Raw genomic sequence first — 21,063 nt, 5'->3', positions numbered from 1 at the left:
ACTAAAGCAGAAAAGCTAGCATGGTGTGAACGAAGTTAGTTTATTTAAACCGATCTTAATGTAGGACTTGCAAAATCTAATCTAAGTATAAGATAGTCCAGTCCAACCAACTAAATCAAACAAAGCTAGCCAAAGAAAATCTAATCTAAGCAAAGACAGGCCAAAGCCAACCAACAGAGGCATAAAGAGATAGTCTAACTGGAACATCTTTGTTTATATAAGTTAGTTCAATTAAACCATTCCTAATGCAGGACCTACACATTTCGTCTATGTATAAGACGGTCCATTCCAACTAACAAAAGCAGGCATAGAGTAGCCCAATGTGAACATCTAGTCTTTTTAAGTTAGTTAAATTGAACCATTCTAACCAACACATTTCTCTTCATTTGAAATTTGAAATTTTGACAAAATATTTCGGTACAACTTACTGAAGGTCGGATTTCAAAATTCAAATTCAAATTTTGGGCGGGAATCAAGATTTCACCAAAATTTAAAATCCAATTTGAAATTTGAAATTTTGGGCAAAAAATTTCAATTTCAATTTTGTGTTTTGAATTTCAAGTTGGTTTTGTGTTATCACTAACTCCAATTTCAATTCAATTCATGTTTTCATATTGTATTGAACATGAAATGAAGAATACAAACCAAATTACCAAAATATTGTGTTTGAAATTTTACTAAAATTTAAAATTCAAATTCAAATTTTAATTTTAAAATTTGGGCTGGAAATTTCAATTTAAATTTCATATTCAAGACTTCAAGACTTCATATGAAAAAAAAAAAAAAAAAAAAAAACTACAAATCAATTGACCAAAATTTTTGAATCAAAGTTTTCCTTCACTATATATATGCTTTGAACCCAAAACCCTAAATCCTAAATTGAGTCGTGTATTTAAATTCTAAAAATAATTTTGTGAGCCAAAATTCAATAATAAATTTTGAATTAAAGAAAAAAAAATGTTGTTCAAATTCAATTTCATTCACATTTCTGTAAAGTACAAAACCTTATTCATAAACCTTAAATACTTAACCCATATGTACATCTATAGACTATAGTGTAGTGGGGAAGACCATAAAATGAATATGTAACATTTAGGTGTATAAACAATGGTTAGTAATGTTTTTTTTAATTATTGTCTTAAAATAAAGATTTTGTCAGCCACTGTGAACCAAATTTGAGTGAATTACTAAAAATTGACCAATTTTGATCAACTAAACGGTTTATAAACCCAAAACCCTAAACTGAGGCGTGTATTTAAATTCCAAAAATAATTTTGTGAGCCAAAATTCAATAATAAATTTTGAATTAAAGAAAAAAAAATATATTGTTCAAATTTAATTTCATTGACATCTCTGTAAAGTACAAAACCTTACCCATAAACCTTAAACCCTGAACTCATATAGTGTAGTGGGGAAGACCATAAAATGAATATGTAACATTTAGGTGTATAAACAATGGTTGGTAATGTTTTTTTAATTATTGTCTTAAAATAAAGATTTTGTCACCAATCGTGGAACCAAATTTGAGTGAATTACTAAAAATTGACCAATTTTGACCAATTAAATAGTTTAGATCAGCTATCCAAAACGAGATGGGATAGTCCAGTTCAACCATCCAATGCAGACGGAGTTAGCCTAATCTGAACGTCTTTTATTTTAAAGTTGGTTCCAATGAACCGTTCTTAAGACAGGTCCAACACAATCTCCTATCTTTCGAAGACGGTCTAGTCCAACCATCAAATGCAAACGGAGTTAGCCTAATATGAACGTCTTTTATTTTAAAGTTGGTTCCAATGAACCGTTCTTAAGACAGGTCCAACACAATCTCTTATCTTTCTAAGACGGTCCAATCCAACCATCCAATGCAGACGGAGTTAGCCTAATCTAAACGTCTTTTATTTTAAAGTTGGTTCCAATGAACCGTTCTTAAGACATGTCCAACACAATCTCCTATCTTTCTAAGACGGTCCAGTCCAACAATCCAATGCAAACGGAGTTAGCCTAATATGAACGTCTTTTATTTTAAAGTTGGTTCCAATGAATCGTTCTTAAGATAGGTCCAACACAATCTCCTATCTTTCTAAGATGGTCCAGTCCAACCATCCAATGCAAACGGAGTTAGCCTAATATGAACGTCTTTTATTTTAAAGTTGGTTCCAATGAACCGCTTCTTAAGACAGTCCAACACAATCTCCTATCTTTATAAAACGGTCCAAATTCAACCATCCAATGCACACAGAGTTAGCCTAATTTGAACATCTTTTATTTTTAGGTTAGTTTTGATCAAAATTAAAACTCTAACTAATTTGAAATTTTGGCAAAATGTTTCAGACCAATACATGTAAACAATGAAAGTCGAAACATCAAAATTAAAATATATAAAATGTTTGGTTCCAAAATATATAAGAAACTCAATTCCATTCTATCAATGTCTTTACAAAAACTTTTCATCGCAAAAAATGTTTCTTCATGTATCCTCTGTAAAAGTATAAAATATTTCAAACATCTATTTGCCCAACTACACTAATCGACAAAAATTGGATCTCCTTCGAAAGCCTCCACTTGAGCAATCCCTTGAACATTCAACCCTTGGAATGCCTCCACACGGGTTTTCACTAGAATTTCCTAGCCTTTTGCTATTTCTAGACTATTCCTGCTCCAAAACAACACTATTTTTGGAATTGGGCAACCATCTTCCAAATCTAGTTTAATGTAATGATTACTATTAACATAACCGATCCCAAGCACATTAACATTGTTTAAATCCATTGGAGATCTCATAGGGAGAAAGGTATAACAATATGATGTAGAGAACTGTACAAGCACAACGTCAAATCTCGACGCAAACAAATACCCAATAATAGGCATATCCATCCATTTGTTCCTCTTGGCACGAGTTCTCTTCTTTTTCCTTATCCTTTTATTTAATCCATCAACAGCTTCCTGGGAAAATATCCTCACATAATATTCCTCATTTGACATTAACTCACTTAATAACTCTTGTCTCATCCAAAACCAGTCGGTTTCTTTTCTTCCCAAAGCCAAGCAGAGAGCCCTGAAACCACAATTTCCATCGCTGACGGGTCTTCAAAACCAACAATAAACTATAGCAATTCACGCGGAAAACACATTTTATATCTAGATTGAGCAATGGAGCAACTGACATCAAAACTCAGTTTCTTCTTCCCCTTTGAAACATATGGTTTGGCCTTGGGCTTCGTTATAGATTTTGGAGTCACAGGTGGAGCATCTGGAGGATGCTCAATTTCATTAATGGAGCAACCAACATCAACATTTTGTTTCTTCCTCTTTGAAACATATGGTTTAGCCTTGGGCTTCGTTATAGATTGTGGAGTCACGGGTGGAGCATCTGGAGGATGTTCAATTTCATTAATGGAGCAACCAACATCAAAATTTGGTTTCTTCCTCTTTGGAACAAATGGTTTGGCCTTGGGCTTCGTTATGGATTGTGGAGTCATGGGTGGAGCATCCGGAGGGTACTCAAACCATGACGGATCTCGGGTAGTTGACCACTCTTCTTTTGCTGGCCTCTTCTTAGTACTGCCCTTAGGACGACCTTTTGGTGTAGCATCCTCCTTTGGTGGCTCCAATGATGAACTTTCAGGCGTTGCAAGTTCCATGAGCATCTTTATCATAGATCTTTGTTGGTCTTCAGAACTTGATCCTAGTCGTTGAATAAATAAATCAATAGCTGGTTTGTAATCAACACCAATGGGATCACTGGCTCTCGGTTCAATAGACAACTTTTTCCAAAATTCATCAATTTCAGAAAGAGGTATTCTGCACCCTTTTTGTTTGAGTATCACTAGCTCATGTGCATACGACAAACCGTGTGAAGTACGCAAAGTGTGGTCGCAAACACTATTATCTACCCTAATGACATCTATACGTCTCATCTCTTCCAAAATCAAATCTAAAGCTCTCTTTGAAATAAATCCTCTGAGCTCACTAAAAAGCTCGTCATTGTGCTCGTGCTGAAATCTAGTTAAACTCCTCTCAAAAGAGGCTCTAATTTCGCTAATCTCAATATTGATAACTGGATGTATCAATTTCCACATTCCAAGAAAATCATGTTTGCATGTTCCCTTCAAGCTCGACTTCAGTCGAGCATGCAATCCTTCCACCCTATTCGTCGTAGTGTTTCCATAGTGCTTTTGTTGGTCTATCCAGTAAGCAACAAATGTTTCTTTGTAAGGCAACCATGTTCTACGCAAATTTTGGATGAGCACAAGATAATCTTTAAAAGCTAATTCTATAAAAACAAACTTTCTCAAAAAACCCTCCTGTGTCTTTGACTTTACCACATTAGTCCACATGGCACAAAGTTTATTTATGTTTTGCTCGTCACTGAGAATATTTTTTCCCATTTTCAAGACACATTGGGAAATGTGTCATCGACACAAGTGCTTCTTTGCATTTGGAAAGACTACATCGGCCGCATTCTTCAAAGGTAGCTCCCTATCAGTCACAATCAACACTGGAACTTCAGGCATGAGTATCTCTCGAAACCTTTCCAATGCCCAAGTGTAGTCATACTCTTTTTCCTTTTCCATCAACACATGATATGCAGTAAAAGTCATATTGGTCGATGTCACTCCTGCAATCTCTAACAACTTGAAATGATACTTGTTTGTCCTATACGTACAATCCATGAGAAAATTTTGGTTAAAAGTCTTAGCCATTTGGATCTAACCCGGATGGGCCCAAAACAATTTGCAAACCTCATTGCTACCTTCTCGACGTTTACTGTACTCCACATATCCATTTTCCCTTAACAATCTACCCAGCTCTTGCAACTATGTTCTATTTTCCATTTCATCAAGTCTAATTCTATGTCTTGCGTTATACATTTGTCTCATGGAGGACGAGTTTAATATATCTCTTGCTTTGACAGCATTCATGACCTCTTTTGGTTTGACTCCAACTCTACTCATCTCAGATACAAGAATCATTTCCATCTTATTAAACCTTCCCATATAAGAGTGACCTTCCATAGTTTTTGCCATCCCATGATTATAACGACCACAATCAACTCTTAGTGTCCATCTCTCTAAACTATCACGTTCAAAACACGCTTTTAATTTAAAAGGACAATTCATCTTTTTTGTTCCAGTCTTTCTCACTGCCTTCTCGTTTGCTTCTACCTTTTTATGAGATCGAAATTTACCACCACGCTCACATATCAAAATAAGTCTAGGAGCCTTCCCACCAATTGCATTTTGAGATTTCCCAAATGATTTATAATAGCTCCCACTTCACTTCCTTTATGTTGTGTCCAATCAATCAAATCTTGACAACTATCAAATACCTATAAATCAATTTAAGTATTCATTAATCCATGGGTAAAAAGGTATTAAATCAAAGAAGTAAGTTTCAAAACGTATATTCATCCATGCATACCATGTTGGTGTTAAAATGTTCGGTTTGATCTATGTAGTGCTCCTCCGAAGATGCATTTGAATTTTGTGAAGTCCGAAGTGCATCAATTGGTACCTCATTGTGACCGTATAGAGGATCCTATAACATTTACAGTGAATTATAATATTAGCTAAAAATTTGTCACAAGAAAAATATCTATCAAAGTAACTAAGAGACGGCCAAATTATACTGTCTAATGCTTCATAAGTCGCTCCAGTTGGGGAGCTAGAGTCTTAGAAAGTTAGTTAGCCTGGGACGTCTCGAACGTAAGACTATTCCCATTTCCCAACACTCACTATTAAAATCAAACATTAAACAGAAGCGATCGTCCTCATAGATTGAGTTTGCATAAATACTTTGTAATCACATTTTGTACAAGTCGTCATCATAATGATTTCATAATAAATTGATATTGGAATCATTATGAACAATAGTTGTGTATGGAGTTACCTCGTCTTGGTCGTCGTCTTGGTCACTTGATTGAAATTTCTCTTCATTAAATAGTTCATTTTCCACATTAAAAACATCATATGCCCATTCCATTTCACTCAATGTCATCAAAAAAAAAAAAATGAAAAACAAAAAGATGGGTTGTAAATAGAAATAGAACAAAAGAATTTGAAAAAGAAGATGAATATGTGTAGAGAAAGAAGAGATGTGTGGGTTAAATTTATTTGGATTGGAAAATGAGAGGAGTGGAAAAAAAAAAAAGTGTGGGTTTAGGAAGGTTTCTTGAAAGAGAGTAAAAAGACAAAAAGTTGAAATTTATGTGTTTTCACTTTTTAAGTGGAGTCTACCCTAAGAGATTATTTAGGGACATATCCAGTATTAATATTTTTTAAATGGGTCTGCCTTGAGATATATGGGGTCTATATATAGCAATTCCTTTAATTAATTAGATTATTGAAGGCGGTTCTTGTAAAAGATGAGAAAACGTATCTCCATGCTTCCACCAGCCCATCCACGGTGTGATGAAACCAAACAGATAGATGGATCGATCAATAATGTTAAATACATGAATAAACCAGTGGGATTCATTCGATCAATCATTCACAATTATATAATTGACTCTTTTCTAGGGAATTCTCAAATATATTGCCCTATATATTATACGTATAGAAAAATAAATAAAAATAATTATGTATACTAGTAAACGGGCACGTGCGTTGCACGTGCTAGAAAAGAAAAATTGGGGTGGAGAAAATCAAAGAAATGAACGACATGTAAATTAGAAAAGAAAATTAAAAAATTAAATGAGGAAAAAACACTTTAATACGCTAGTTGTATTTTTGTTCGATTCGATTTTCGATACTCTGCCATGTTGCGAATATATATATTCAAAGAGGTATTTAACCGTCTATAATTTAGTCAATACATAATTATCAGTTCATTTCCCACAAACTAATTTAACAAAAAAACAGGTAATGAGAAAAATGATAGTGTTATTCATTAAAAAAAAATTGTTGGACTGGTATTAAAAACTCTAATATTGCTTGCAATAGAGGCGGAACTTATGTAAGTCGAGGAGGTGCCATGTTGAATAAAAAAACAACAACAAAATCAGGTTGGAGAAAATCAAAGGAATGAACGCATATAAATTAGAATAGTAACATATTACTTTTGTTTGAACGGATTATGTAAAATGTTTTAGATTAATACAGGCCGAGGTCTGACAAAAAACTTCAATAAGAAAAAACACTTCAATAAGCTGTTCAATTCGATTTTTGTTGATCAGCAATGTTGCGAATAAATATATTCGAAGGGGTATTTAACCACCTGTAATTTAGTCAAAATATAATTATTAGTGCATATCATACAAACTAATTTACCAAAAAAAAAAGGCATTATGTTAATGAAGTTAACCTGTGTGTTGCTAGTTGTGTAATTATCTTGTCGAACATTTATATGTGCTTGAGGAACATTATTGGATTCATATGAGTGTATTACTTGTAAGATATAAGAATATTATATCATGGTGTGCAACATACTTGTTATTATACACTGGAGAATAAAATATATAAAAAAAAAATGCAAAAGAATAACCTGTTTTTTATCATTGTCTTCAAAATGATCTAGCTAATCCATCGTCAGTGTTTTTTTTTTTTTTTTTTTTTTTTAAGTAGGTAAATTGGACAGAGAAAGAATTTGTAGCTAGCTAACAAAAACAATATTTATTTATTTAGAAACAATTATATTGGGAAACAGTTAGAAAAAATGCATTGGACACTGTTAATATTTGTTCTATAGATCTATTAATTAGTCGGATATAATATGTGGAGTGAATTGAATGTGTAAATAATAGTTTTCGGGAAAATGGCTATGTGGCAAGATTACAATTTAAAAGCTTTCAATATAATGTGGATCTTATTTCATGTGTATGGAGATTGAATGATTCAAATGATGGAGTGATGATTTTTTCAAACTATCTTTATAGAGGCGACAAAATGAAGAAATTATGGATGCTAGCTAGTTGCATAGATCAATTCTTACATTGGTTATTGGTCCCATTCTAGAGATGTTATTAGCACTCAACTCCACATGCATAACTTTGAAAATGTTATTAACACAGTGCAATGGAATGTTGGTTTTTGAGAGCCAAATTAAGTGTAATGATCGAGTATTTAGCAAGAAAAGAGTGCACAAGAAGTCTGAGAGGAATTATAAGCGTGATCCATTGTGCATACATAGAAGGGAAAAACGTTAGAGGTAAAAAACTACATAGAAATAAGCTACGTAGAAGAGTTTCATAATGTCATTTATAGCGAAGATATACATATAGAGTTTTATAGGGAAGATATACATATAGGGTTGGTAAGATGACTAAAAAGAAAAAAATATAACCTGATACTGTGTATTTTTTTTCCATCACATAATGTTCAATACAACTACAACAAATGAGTGATGGTGTAAAAGTATTTCCAAAGTCATTGTTTGGTTGATATTCCATGAAACCTGTATTCAGATCCAAATGATAGAATTGAATGAAATGGAAGACCAAAATAATAAAAGATGAGTACATAACATGCATATGTGAAATGAGACCACTTATGCTCGATGACCAAATTAATATATCAAAGCTAATTTGTTATCGTACACACGAAATGGATGAGCAAGATTAGTAAAGCCGAGGCAAATCTGGCAGAAATTGCATTCAGTCACCATACTGTATACTGTAGAGTTCCATGCATTAATCGCTAGTTGCATTAAATCAGAAATCATGAAGTCACAATGAAATTCAGTATCATTGATTGATGAAGTAAACTTCAAAGATAAACAGTTTGAAAGAAAGAATATTAGACAATGAATTGGCAGTTTTAAATCAAGGTCCCAAGATGAGTAGCCACTAATACATTTGGTGAGTTATATCATAACATGCTATTTAAAAAAGATGAAAAAAGTTGGATTGTACTCACAAATGTGAGGGTTGTGACTGATCATCCCCGACATTACACCCGGAATCTGTAAAAAAAGAAAACCCATTAATGCAACACTACTATATTATTGGGCAGTAAAGCTCGTAATACAATCATGTAAAAATATTTCACTGTTTTTAAAGCGTTACCTGTAGGCAAATTATTGAAAGCCTATCTGTGAACAATATGTTTTGTAATTTGTATAACCCAGTGGCTCACTGTCAAAGTGATTGATCAAAATTTTAAGTCCATCAACAGACGACGTCTGTGATACAGCGAATATAATATGACTTCTAGCTAAGCAATTAGTGTATGTATAACGACAAATAATCAAAGTCGATGTGCTTCCATTGGCCATTGCCCCATCCATGTAGTGTTTTGTACAACTGATGGGTTGAGTTTGTTCGTCTCCAACTCTTTGTTTCCATTTGCTCTTAGCTTTACTTTCTTATCTTTCCCAATCATCTAAGTGACAGAATAGGTACTTTTTTGTTCTTGCAATTCGCCCTTCTGTTCATCCTCAGACGTTTGATTGTCTAGCACTCCCGCACCTAAAGTATTGACGTCTGCTGCCACTTGCCTATCAAATGACTTTATTGATTCCTTGTACCTCGAAGAAATGACTGTGGACATGTATTTTTTTTTTGGAAGAGAGTAGGGGTTATGGCTGACCCCAACCCGGCATTAGAATCTTAATTAAACCCTCTCATTCTTATCCTCCTCAATAATGTTCATGAGAGTTAAGGGAGGTACAAAATAGTCGATTACAAACTCATTTTCTTGAGCAAAGAGGAAGTCTGCTCTCTATTAGATTCCCTAAATACATGTAGAAAATTAACAGTTAAAATACTTCTCAAAATGGCTTTAATAGCGCCTTGTAAATAGTATGCACATTGCCAAGACGCCTTCGCCTGATCCTTCAGAATTCTAATAGCCCTCATTGAATCTGATGGCACTATGATTTTCTGCACCTGCAACAGTTGACAACCTTTTAATCCCCCCTGCACATATAGCTCTCAGTTCTTGATATAAAACTGATCTTTGGCCACCACCTCTAGTGTACGCTAGTAGAACTTGCCCCTGATCATCTCTTATTGCTACTCCTATAAATTGAAGTGTTAAAACTTGAAAAATAACTGTTGACATGTATGTTATAGCTAAGTAGCAAGTAATCAAACAAACGACTATGGACTATGGACATTGATACTTGATATTTTGATAGTACCGCTACAAACAGAATGGTCCTGTATTTCTAACTTAGTTTCTACCGACGATAATAAAATCCATCGAATGTTTGTTCCAATGTTAATTTACAACCAGATCTATACATTATTAAAAATATCAATGCCGGTTTTCAAAACAATGCTACAAACCCTTTTGCTTAAATCAAGCTTTATCTATACTTATTCACCACTCTTTAATTTATTCACCGCGACAAAATGGCTTTGGGGTTCTTGAAAGCCTTATCCTTATTATTTTTCTTACTCTTTACAAAATCTTATGGTGAACTTATAACAGCACTCCCCAGGACCAACCAAGCAATGTTTCATTCAAACAAATTACTCACGGGTATACAATGAATCGATGCACAACATGGCGAAGCTTTGTTCTACTATTTCATTTGAAGCCGATTCAATCGATCCTCTTATTCGTCCCTCACCTTGTGGCTTAATGGAGGTTGACTTCAACTATTACATTTTCATCTTGTTTGTGTGTGTGTGTTGGGGGGAGTAGTTTTAGTACATTTGTTAGAAGAGTATGTCCAAGACTCTGTTTCTCTCTTAGAAACTTAGACGCAAATTCCTTTGCTTCTTGAAGAATCTGCTCTTTAGGAAATAGAACTTGAGAAGCTCCGTATAAGCTTAACATTTCTGTAATTCCTTGGCTTGTTTGTCCAACGAAACAAAAGAATTGACCGTCTCTCTCAAAATGTTGAAATGCATATGCAACAAATACAGAAATGCACAATGCAACAATGTACTTAATCGTAATTGCACAAATCAAAATAAAGTATTATTCTCTAATACTTATGAAAACTGTTTGTCAACTTACTTGCATTAACATCATTAAACAGCACAATGTACAAAAGAAGCCTCTGACCTCTGAAGCTGCAATTGAACTCAAAAGCAAACTATGAATAGAAGTCATATTGATCTTGTTCAGCTTTCTGAATTTAGAAACGACCGGTCCTGGAACTAACGAATGAGATTATCGTACGATTTCCAATCAGCCAAATATCTATTCTCCACTTGCTAAGTGCATGTTTTCCAATGAATCATTATCCTCTTTGAATTTGAAATGCATCCTTTTTATTATGATTTCGAGGTTTGATCAACAACACTTCGAAGAAGGACCCATATTCCTATCTGGATAACTTACAATATTTTTCTATAATTCTTTTATGGTTGGATGATCTAATAATTCACGTAATTAACAGTATGTCCTCCCTATATGAATTATCTAACGTTAAAGGAACATATTAGACAAAACAATTCGAGTGGAGCAGTGAAATTATGTACCTTCTAGTTAACAGCACATGCATTGTTCCCATTCTAATGTTCTGAAGAGGTAACCCACATATCATGCCTCTGCCCATCATTTACCTCGATTTTAATGGAACATTCCCTGCCACAATATTCAAAGTATAATGAGAATCACATTTATCCTAAAGCAAAAGCGAAGAATCAACACGATAGAATTGCAGATGGGAAAAGATATTCTACACACAAAAGTATGGCTATTCATTTTGAGAAATATGTACATTGCAACAATATGTTGTTAAGAAAACTTTGAAAGGAACAATTTCACACTGTCGTTAATGAAATTTTTTATGTATGATAAAGAAAAATTAAAGGGAAAAAGTAATAAAAATTTTAGCCGTTATGCACATATAACGTAATTCCCATCTCAGACTATTTTCTATCCTAAAAATATTAGAACTTCCTGGACCATAAATCCGGCCAACAAATATTTGAGCATTTAATATATATATATATATATATATATATATATATATATATATATATATATATATATATATATATATATATATATAAAGTGAATAACTCATACCTATTTCAAGTTTCTCTTTGTCAAATTAACCACAGACCTACATTAGGCACCTCATTATTCCATTTTTATTTCCTTTTAACCACAACAAATCCAGTCCTTGAAGATGTCCATCCAATGACATCTCACGCTTAATCCGTCCAAACGATGGAGATACAACACTCTTATTGTCTTTCTCCGCAAAAAAAAAATAAAAAACAAAAACCAAAATTGATCCTATTCTGCCAAATTAGGTGGCTTACACACCATATGATCTAGCTAGTTTATGACTAAGATATAAAAAAATGGACAAATCAAATGGAAAATGCACCATTTGAATACTTGTGTTGTTATCTTAAACTAAATGTACACACGAAACTCTGCAACTAAGTCCTACCTGGAAAATAGCATGTCAAACTTGTTCATACGTCTGAGCTGTGTACATCATTGCGAGATACCTGATTTACTCTAACAACACCAAATGGGCTCATATTCAGTAGAAGACACAGAGCTGGCGATGCTTGAGACCTCGGCAACATGCCATGTTTTGAAAAACCAGCCTTATGCATACTACACAAACGGAGGTTGAAAACTGTGTACTGTAAGGCCCCAAGCTGAAACTCGGATTGGGTAGTAGGCATTTGACATGCCTGCTGCAATTTAAACAGTTCATTAATAACATGGCAAGTTGTAAACTCCGACTTAGAGATATAAGATATAAGTAATTACCTTCCATAATTACGGTCATAGTCTGGGTCACTACGATCCTTTTCCCTGTTTTCGAGAATTGCAACATATAAACAGACTCAGAAGTATAGTATCAAAATTACCTCATTTAAATATTCCCATACCAAATCAGGCTGGTTTATGAAACCTTGGTCAGTAGCAAGAAGATAAAGTTTTCCCTTGAGTTGCAAGCAAAGTCATCATGTCAAAACCACATATATTTGTCAGGAAGAAAAGAAGAGAAAAAGAAGAATAAAGAAATCAACAATAGAAACTATAGCCAATATAAGTAACCTTGAACATGGTGCTTTGAAATGATTGTTACTGAAGAAAACACGAGCTCACGCGTTCCTTGGACCTTCTAGTAAGCAAAATAATCTGAATAAGAAAAAGTTTGCCAAAAATCAAATTATTACCAGCCCCCAAATCAAACACATGGGAAAATCCCCAAAGACAGAAGAAATAGGACATTACAATTACCCATATATAGTTAACTGGCTGCATTGTTTTTGAAAAAATCCTAATTATTTCTCCCCGCAGCAGATTTTGGAAAAAATAAAAGAGAGAAAACCGGTGGTTAGAGAAAATATACGCCTAATTAGCAGCCAAAATTATGTACGTTTTACACCATCTTCATTGTTATCAAATAGAACCTTACCATTATGGTGAGTGACATCATTATTGGCATGAGACTTCGTCAGGCGTGCCTTTTCGGCTTGTTCACCAAAATTACCTCTCCTTCATACATGGGCTCTTGATTCGATAAGATAATAATCCCGAATGTAGTATCCGATCTTCTCCTTCATATATGGGCTCACTGCCATCGGGGCTTGAGGTGTCACTCTTGTGGACATCCATGTGATCTCTCATTCCACCGGATAAATCGAGAATCGATTCTGCTGCGGATGTAGCGAGAAAGCGGTTTTTTCACAATCGGGGGGGAGCATAATATCGTTGACTATGGAAATGAATGCCCGCTACTAATTCTTCCTCGGCTTCTGGTAAATCAAAAGGCGTCTGGGAGACAGAGTGAGAAATCAAGGCAGGTTCCAAAGCAACTTGCGAGAACACAACCGAAGGCGGCGGTCGTCGGTGAGCCCTAAAAGATAGACGGATTTATTGGATTTGAAGTTCGGTTCAACCGAAGCGAGTTGTCTTATCGCTTTTCGGTCCGCTCAAGCACGATTAGAGTTGAATCTTTTGATGCTATTAGTTAGCGGCTAAACCCGACTAATGCAGACTTAGGGGCAGCCGCTACTAAAATAGGTGTACCCGAGCGGGTTCCGATCTCTAAATGGATCTGCTGTAGCTACTTTCGATCTCGATCAAATGGCTTAGAATCTGTCTCTACATCCGGATCTCAGAATGGATATGGAACTCAATATCGACTGGCCGAAGGGGTGCTCCATAGCTTCAACCGATACGCTTCTAGCCTACATCAAGAATGGATCACGCCCATCATCATAAGGGCTTTTCCGTATGGGGTTCGATCATCGGCCCTGGTGATGGCTCCCGCTTGGCTAGGAGTTCTCACTTCAAGCGGATATTCGAGAAATACAGCTGGCCAGTCAAGTTCTAGGTTTAAAATAGTTTTCATTCAAATCTTCTTCTACATTTGTATCTTTCTCTGATTATCAATGAAAGTAGAGCTCAGAGCCTTAGAGTTCTCATGGCCCCCACCTCCCGAAGCGATGAATCAAATAGCTCGCCTTGAGCCTTCATCTCGCCTGGAACAGCAAACATCCAGGCTCTTATTGGGGGAGAAGGGAAGGTTTTTGTCTTAAATAGATTCTCCAACAGGTGAGTTTCACCTGAACAATCAAACTTTAAGAAATTGTTTATTCATAAATCTATTGCAAGCCAAAGCCTACCTCACAAATTGAGAACCATCCCTGGCCAACGAATTTTAGCTTATCGGCGTCCACGTGGAATATTAAGCACACTCCTCAACTTCAAAGGTTCCATCCTGTAAATAGAAAAATGTAGAACCTATGCTTATACATATGAAGAGCTAAATACTCGGGCCAAGTGAATCTAGTTCGACTTTAAATGTTAATGCATGTAGGAAAGACCGAAAGAGCGCAATCTTACAACTTAATATTGTTCTTTTCCCCCCTAATTTATAATTTTATTTGTAGTATACTATTATGTTGTCTGCTGATACAATAACCTTATTTAAAGACAGCGCCTCCTAATGCTCTTCAATTTCTTTATGTGAATAGTTCATGTACTCAAAATATATTAATGTGGCCTATGTTTTGTCTTTCAAAAGTCTTGAGCAATTATTTAGCAATCCACCTAAAATATTGTACAGTATTTTCCAATTATCACTCATCAGCTAGGCTTTAAAAGATTCCTTACTCGAGTTGTAATGGTCAACAGGTTCATTTTGTATTCTTCAAATACCAAAGAATGATCGAAGTGCATTACCTGAGCAAAACAGCCATTAAAAAGGTGATGACATGAAGAGTATTTGCAGTCCCTGCAGCCAACATTGCGAATGTGTAAACCAGTGCAATGCCATACACGTTCAAGCAAATGGTAATCCTAAATTTAGAAACACCAAAGTTCGATAGAGTTTAAAGTTTCTCTGCTTCATATTGGCTGAATACATTAAAGTTAGCAGAATAGTATAAACTTACCCAAATAAAGAAAGCATGAACATCTTGCTGAAGGCTATAAAAGACAGTGGTGGAGCTTTATCTCTATTGGACATTTAAAAAGAGAAAATATAATTGAAACAGTTTTACGTTAACACTAATCAAAGAGAAGCTAGAAGATGAATTAAGGAGTTGCCAAGTAGCTTAATTACGTACCTTTCGAACATGAAGGCAAAAGGGACTAAAAAGATCGTTGCAAACGCTTGTCTATAGAACACAAATACAAAGCTGTTCATCCCTCCATCCAGTGCAACCGTGGAGAGCAAAAACATGCTAGCATATATGGTTTGTATTATAACCAACCATAGATACCATTTTGATGTATATGGTCGAGAAGCCAAGTAGGAAAAACCAAGACGTAGGTGGTAGATTGAACGTACATATTTCTGCACATCCATAAAAATACAAATATAAGTAAGATATAAGTCTATATACAAATACATGCATGTAGGAACATAATCGTCAAACTTTGATTGTATTTTATTGAGTAGTGTTACTTGTATTTTTCTGCTTCGAGGAGAACAAATTCTTAAACCTTAATTCTTAATTCATGTAGTTACCGAATCCATACAGATAATGTGGCAGCCAATATCCACATAGCATCAGCTAGATCGGTTGTACATAGCATTACTTTTCCAAAGGTCAAATATGGCATGCACACTCCTGCAAAAAAGAAAGATAAGTTCTCAAAAGCAAAATTCCAAGCAAGATGTAAACATTTCTAAAAAAGTAAAGAGTAAAACTGAATGAACTATTCATGTCTTTGTTTTTTGTTTTAGCTATTAGTCGTGTGATTCCGCCTTTGTACATCAAAGAACATAGAAAAGCATGTTTCCCCTCCTCCTTTATCTGGGCTTGGGACCAGCAATGCAAGAACGGATTTTGCATTAGCGGAGCTAAAATCTTTTTGATAATTATGGCGATAGTCATGGATTAAATGTTTTAAAAATGAGACGTATAGGAATAAATACATACAATCTACCACTGAGCGCACTACGTAAAAAAATTTAGGAAAATAAATAATAAAACTGGGAAAAATTAATAATGATACAAACTATCAGAGGAACTGCGAAGAAGTTCAATATTAAGCATTGCTAGTGTCATCATCTAAAAGCAGTACATCATGGGAAAATATATTATGTAGTCATGGGTTAAATCTAAAAGTTAAGAAGAAAGAATAAATTAAGTGAGAAACATAAACCATAAAAAATCAAACTTAAATTACCTATTTGCATGCGATTGTTAGGAGTGTTTGTGTATCTAGCGTGTCCAGGAAAGTTGATAAGACGCACACGCGTAGGATGTGTTTGTGTATAGGATGTTGAAACTGGAAAACAGTGATCGACACAAATCAATGCCAATAAACAAAGTATGAAGGAAGAACTAAAAGCCCCCTGCCAAAAAAAAGAGAAATTGCTAAAAAAAAATTTGTTGTGTGAATACCTTTAGCAGGAGAAGACGAATTTGGTGTTTGAAACCGCCTTTGATATCAATTTCTATCACTAATACTACGCGGATGTCTTCTTCGAGTTGTGTACACCCCATTGCCCAACTCTGTACAAACGCAAAAATGAAATAAAATAAAATTAGACGAAATGCACAAACTGAGAGATGAAGGGCAGTAAGCAATAGAAAGGAATAGAAGACATGGAAAAAGTAAAAGTTGTTCAAACTAACCTCATCCATTGCGTCAGTGCAATTCTAACAAAAAGGAGGGAGAGAAAATAGTGGAGTTTGGGGAATATAAAAAGCATACAAAGAGAAAGAGAAAAAATTCGAGTTTGAAATAGATTGGTGTTTGGAATAGAAAGAAACAGAAATAGAGAAGTCAGATAGATGGAAAATGGGGTCGAAACGGTGCCTTTTGAAAGCAGAATTTTACGTGTTTTTTATCCGTTTTTGGTTGAAGGACAAATTTACCCTTGCACATAAGTGTGCAAGGTTTGTGAAAATTTTGTGGGTGAAACTTTCGGGTACCCTTTTGATTTAAAAGATTGGTTTAAAACAGAAGATACGGACACTAATAAACCCAGTCCTTGAAGATGTCCATCCAATGACATCTCACGCTTAATCCGTCCAAACGATGGAGATACAACACTCTTATTGTCTTTCTCCGCAAAAAAAAAATAAAAAACAAAAACCAAAATTGATCCTATTCTGCCAAATTAGGTGGCTTACACACCATATGATCTAGCTAGTTTATGACTAAGATATAAAAAATGGACAAATCAAATGGAAAATGCACCATTTGAATACTTGTGTTGTTATCTTAAACTAAATGTACACACCTAAACTCTGCAACTAAGTCCTACCGGAAAATAGCATGTCAAACTTGTTCATACGTCCGAAAGCCGTGTACATCATTGCGAGATACCTGATTTACTCTAACAAAGACCAAATGGGCTCATATTCGAGTAGAAGACACGTAGGCGAAAGATGCTTGAGACCTCGGCAACATGCCATGTTTTGAAAAACCAAACCTTATGCATACTACACAAAACGGAGGTTGAAAACTGTATGCTTTATAGGCCCCAAAGCTGAAACTTCGGATTGGGTAGTAGGCATTTGACATGCCTGCTGCAATTTAAACAGTTCATTAATAACATGGCAAGTTGTAAACTCCGACTTAGAGATATAAGATATAAGTAATTACCTTCCATAATTACGGTCATAGTCTGGGTCACTACGATCCTTTTCCCTGTTTTCGAGAATTGCAACATATAAACAGACTCAGAAGTATAGTATCAAAATTACCTCATTTAAATATTCCCATACCAAATCAGGCTGGTTTATGAAACCTTGGTCAGTAGCAAGAAGATAAAGTTTTCCCTTGAGTTGCAAGCAAAGTCATCATGTCAAAACCACATATATTTGTCAGGAAGAAAAGAAGAGAAAAAGAAGAATAAAGAAATCAACAATAGAAACTATAGCCAGTATAAGTAACCTTGAACATGGTGCTGAAATGATTGTTACGGAAGAAAACACAGAGCTCACGTTCCTTCAGACCTTCTAGTAAGCAAAATAATCTGAATAAGAAAAAGTTTGCCAAAAATCAAATTATTACCAGCCCAGTCAAACACATGGGAAAATCCCAGTACAGGAAGAAATAGGACATTACAGTACCCATATATAGTTAACTGGCTGCATTGTTTTTGAAAAAAATCCTAATTATTTCTCCTGCAGCAGATTTTGGAAAAAATAAAAGAGAGAAAAACCGGTGGTTAGAGAAAATATACGTCTAATTAGCCGCCAAAATTATGTACAGTTTACACCATCTTCATTGTTATCAAATAGAACCTTACCATTATGGTGAGTGACATCATTATTGGCATGAGACTTCGTGCATGCCTTTTCCAAATTTGTTCACCAAAATTACCTCTCCTTCATACATGGGCTCTTGATTCTGATAAGATAATAATCCTGAATGTAGTATCCGATCTTCTCCTTCATATATGGGCTCACTGCCATCAGGGCTTGAGGTGTCACTCTTGTGGACATCCATGTGATCTCTCATTCCACCAGATAAATCGAGAATCGATTCATTGCGGATGTAGCGGAGAAAGCAGTTTTTTCACAATCGGGAGGGGGAGCATAATATCGTTGACTATGGAAATGAATGCCCGCTACTAATTCTTCCTCGGCTTCTGGTAAATCAAAAGGCGTCTGGGAGACAGAGTGAGAAATCAAGGCAGTTCCAAAGCAACTTGCGAACACAACCGAGCGAAAGCGGTTTGTCGATGAGCCCTAAAAAGATAGACGGATTTATTGGATTTGAAGTTCGGTTCAACCGAGTTTGTCTTATCGCCACCGGCTCAAAACACGATTAGAGTTGAATCTTTTGATGCTATTAGTTAGCGGCTAAACCCAGCTAATGCAGACTTAGGGGCGGTTGCTACTAAAATAGGTGTACCTTAACGGGTTCCGATCTCTAAATGGATCTCCAGAGCTACTTTCGATCTCGATCAAATGGCTTAGAATCTGTCTCTACATCCGGATCTCAGAATGATATGGAACTCAATATCGACCTGAAACTGGAAGGGGTGCTCCATAGCTTCAACTGATACTGCTTCTAGCCTACATCAGCAATGGATCACGCCCATCATCATAAGGGCTTTTCCGTATGGGGTTCGATCATCGGCCCTGGTGATGGCTCCCGCTTGGCTAGGAGTTCTCACTTCAAGCGGATATTCGAGAAATACAGCTGGCCAGTCAAGTTCTAGGTTTAAAATAGTTTTCATTCAAATCTTCTTCTACATTTGTATCTTTCTCTGATTATCAATGAAAGTAGAGCTCAGAGCCTTAGAGTTCTCATGGCCCCCCACCTCCCCGGAAGCAGTGAATCAAATAGCTCGCCTTGAGCCTTCATCTCGCCTGGAACAGCAAACATCCAGGCTCTTATTGGGGGAGAAGGGAAGGTTTTTGTCTTAAATAGATTCTCCAACAGGTGAGTTTCACCTGAACAATCAAACTTTAAGAAATTGTTTATTCATAAATCTATTGCAAGCCAAAGCCTACCTCACAAATTGAGAACCATCCCTGGCCAACAGAATTTAGCTTATCGACGTCACGTGGAATATTAAGCACACTCCTCAACTTCAAAGGTTCCATCCTGTAAATAGAAAAATGTAGAACCTATGCTTATACATATGAAGAGCTAAATACTTTCGGGCCAAGTGAATCTAGTTCGACTTTAAATGTTAATGCATGTAGGAAAGACCGAAAAGAGCTAATCTTACAACTTAATATTGTTCTTTTCCCCTAATTTATAATTTTATTTGTAGTATACTATTATGTTGTCTGGCGATACAATAACCTTATTTAAAGACAATAGCCTCCTAATGCTCTTCAATTTCTTTATGTGAATAGTTCATGTACTCAAAATATATTAATGTGGCCTATGTTTTGTCTTTCAAAAGTCTTGAGCAATTATTTAGCAATCCACCTAAAATATTGTACAAGATTTTCCAATTATCACTCATCACTAGGCTTTAAAAGATTCCTTACTCGAGTTGTAATGGTCAACAGGTTCATTTTGTATTCTTCAAATACCAAAGAATGATCGAAGTGCATTACCTGAGCAAAACAGCCATTAAAAAGGTGATGACATGAAGAGTATTTGCAGTCCCTGCAGCCAACATTGCGAATGTGTAAACCAGTGAAATGCCATACACGTTCAAGCAAATGGTAATCCTAAATTTAGAAACACCAAAGTTCGATAGAGTTTAAAGTTTCTCTGCTTCATATTGGCTGAATACATTAAAGTTAGCAGAATAGTATAAACTTACCCAAATAAAGAAAGCATGAACATCTTGCTGAAGGCTATAAAAGACAGTGGTGGAGCTTTATCTCTATTGGACATTTAAAAAGAGAAAATATAATTGAAACAGTTTTACGTTAACACTAATCAAAGAGAAGCTAGAAGATGAATTAAGGAGTTGCCAAGTAGCTTAATTACGTACCTTTCGAACATGAAGGCAAAAGGGACTAAAAAGATCGTTGCAAAACGCTTGTCTATAGAACACAAATACAAAGTCGTTCATCCCTCCATCCAAAGGCAACCGTGGAGAGCAAAAACATGCTAGCATATATGGTTTGTATTATAACCAACCATAGATACCATTTTGATGTATATGGTCGAGAAGCCAAGTAGGAAAAACCAAGACGTAGGTGGTAGATTGAACGTACATATTTCTGCACATCCATAAAAATACAAATATAAGTAAGATATAAGTCTATCTACAAATACATGCATGCAGGAACATAATCGTCAAACTTTG

General features: G+C 35.3%; 2 protein-coding genes and 2 long non-coding RNA genes across 9 annotated transcripts; all 4 read right to left on the bottom strand.

The window, feature by feature from the left end:
• Positions 1–9,741: 9,741 nt before the first annotated feature.
• Positions 9,742–12,405, bottom strand: LOC147500168 (uncharacterized). The gene is made up of 3 exons (XR_015194637.1): positions 12,298–12,405; positions 11,372–11,477; positions 9,742–9,955 (listed from the first exon to the last, which is right to left on the bottom strand). It is a non-coding gene; the product is annotated as an uncharacterized LOC147500168 (long non-coding RNA).
• Positions 12,406–12,414: 9 nt separating this feature from the next.
• On the bottom strand, positions 12,415–12,838 carry LOC147500167 (uncharacterized). The gene is made up of 3 exons (XR_015194636.1): positions 12,752–12,838; positions 12,630–12,674; positions 12,415–12,550 (listed from the first exon to the last, which is right to left on the bottom strand). It is a non-coding gene; the product is annotated as an uncharacterized LOC147500167 (long non-coding RNA).
• Positions 12,839–14,337: 1,499 nt separating this feature from the next.
• Positions 14,338–17,101, bottom strand: LOC147500166 (WAT1-related protein At5g64700-like). 3 transcript variants are annotated; one of them, XM_086559296.1, is made up of 8 exons: positions 16,964–17,101; positions 16,730–16,840; positions 16,512–16,613; positions 15,858–15,949; positions 15,443–15,672; positions 15,269–15,331; positions 15,057–15,108; positions 14,338–14,592 (listed from the first exon to the last, which is right to left on the bottom strand). In XM_086559296.1, exons 3-8 carry the CDS (start codon positions 16,519–16,521, stop codon positions 14,560–14,562), a joined length of 480 nt encoding a protein of 159 aa, XP_086415422.1. In that variant the 5' UTR covers positions 16,522–16,613; positions 16,730–16,840; positions 16,964–17,101; the 3' UTR covers positions 14,338–14,559. The 3 variants fall into 3 exon arrangements, with proteins under 3 accessions (XP_086415422.1, XP_086415421.1, XP_086415420.1); XM_086559294.1 differs by having other exon boundaries at positions 14,479–14,592; positions 15,057–15,173; XM_086559295.1 differs by lacking the exon at positions 15,269–15,331 and having other exon boundaries at positions 14,340–14,592; positions 15,057–15,173.
• A 2,148-nt stretch (positions 17,102–19,249) lies between these two features.
• Positions 19,250–20,837, bottom strand: LOC147500165 (WAT1-related protein At5g64700-like). 4 transcript variants are annotated; one of them, XM_086559288.1, is made up of 5 exons: positions 20,746–20,837; positions 20,572–20,634; positions 20,360–20,476; positions 19,802–19,895; positions 19,250–19,741 (listed from the first exon to the last, which is right to left on the bottom strand). In XM_086559288.1, exons 1-5 carry the CDS (start codon positions 20,754–20,756, stop codon positions 19,682–19,684), a joined length of 345 nt encoding a protein of 114 aa, XP_086415414.1. In that variant the 5' UTR covers positions 20,757–20,837; the 3' UTR covers positions 19,250–19,681. The 4 variants fall into 4 exon arrangements, with proteins under 4 accessions (XP_086415414.1, XP_086415415.1, XP_086415416.1 ...); XM_086559289.1 differs by having other exon boundaries at positions 19,250–19,639; positions 20,746–20,836; XM_086559290.1 differs by having other exon boundaries at positions 19,250–19,657; positions 20,746–20,834.
• Positions 20,838–21,063: the final 226 nt, after the last annotated feature.

This window comes from Coptis chinensis, chromosome 5, assembly GCF_015680905.1.
Source record: "Coptis chinensis isolate HL-2020 chromosome 5, ASM1568090v1, whole genome shotgun sequence".
Classification (NCBI taxonomy): domain Eukaryota; kingdom Viridiplantae; phylum Streptophyta; class Magnoliopsida; order Ranunculales; family Ranunculaceae; genus Coptis; species Coptis chinensis.
The sequence above is the reverse complement of the archived record's forward strand: the minus strand, read 5'-3'. Positions and strand labels throughout refer to the sequence as shown.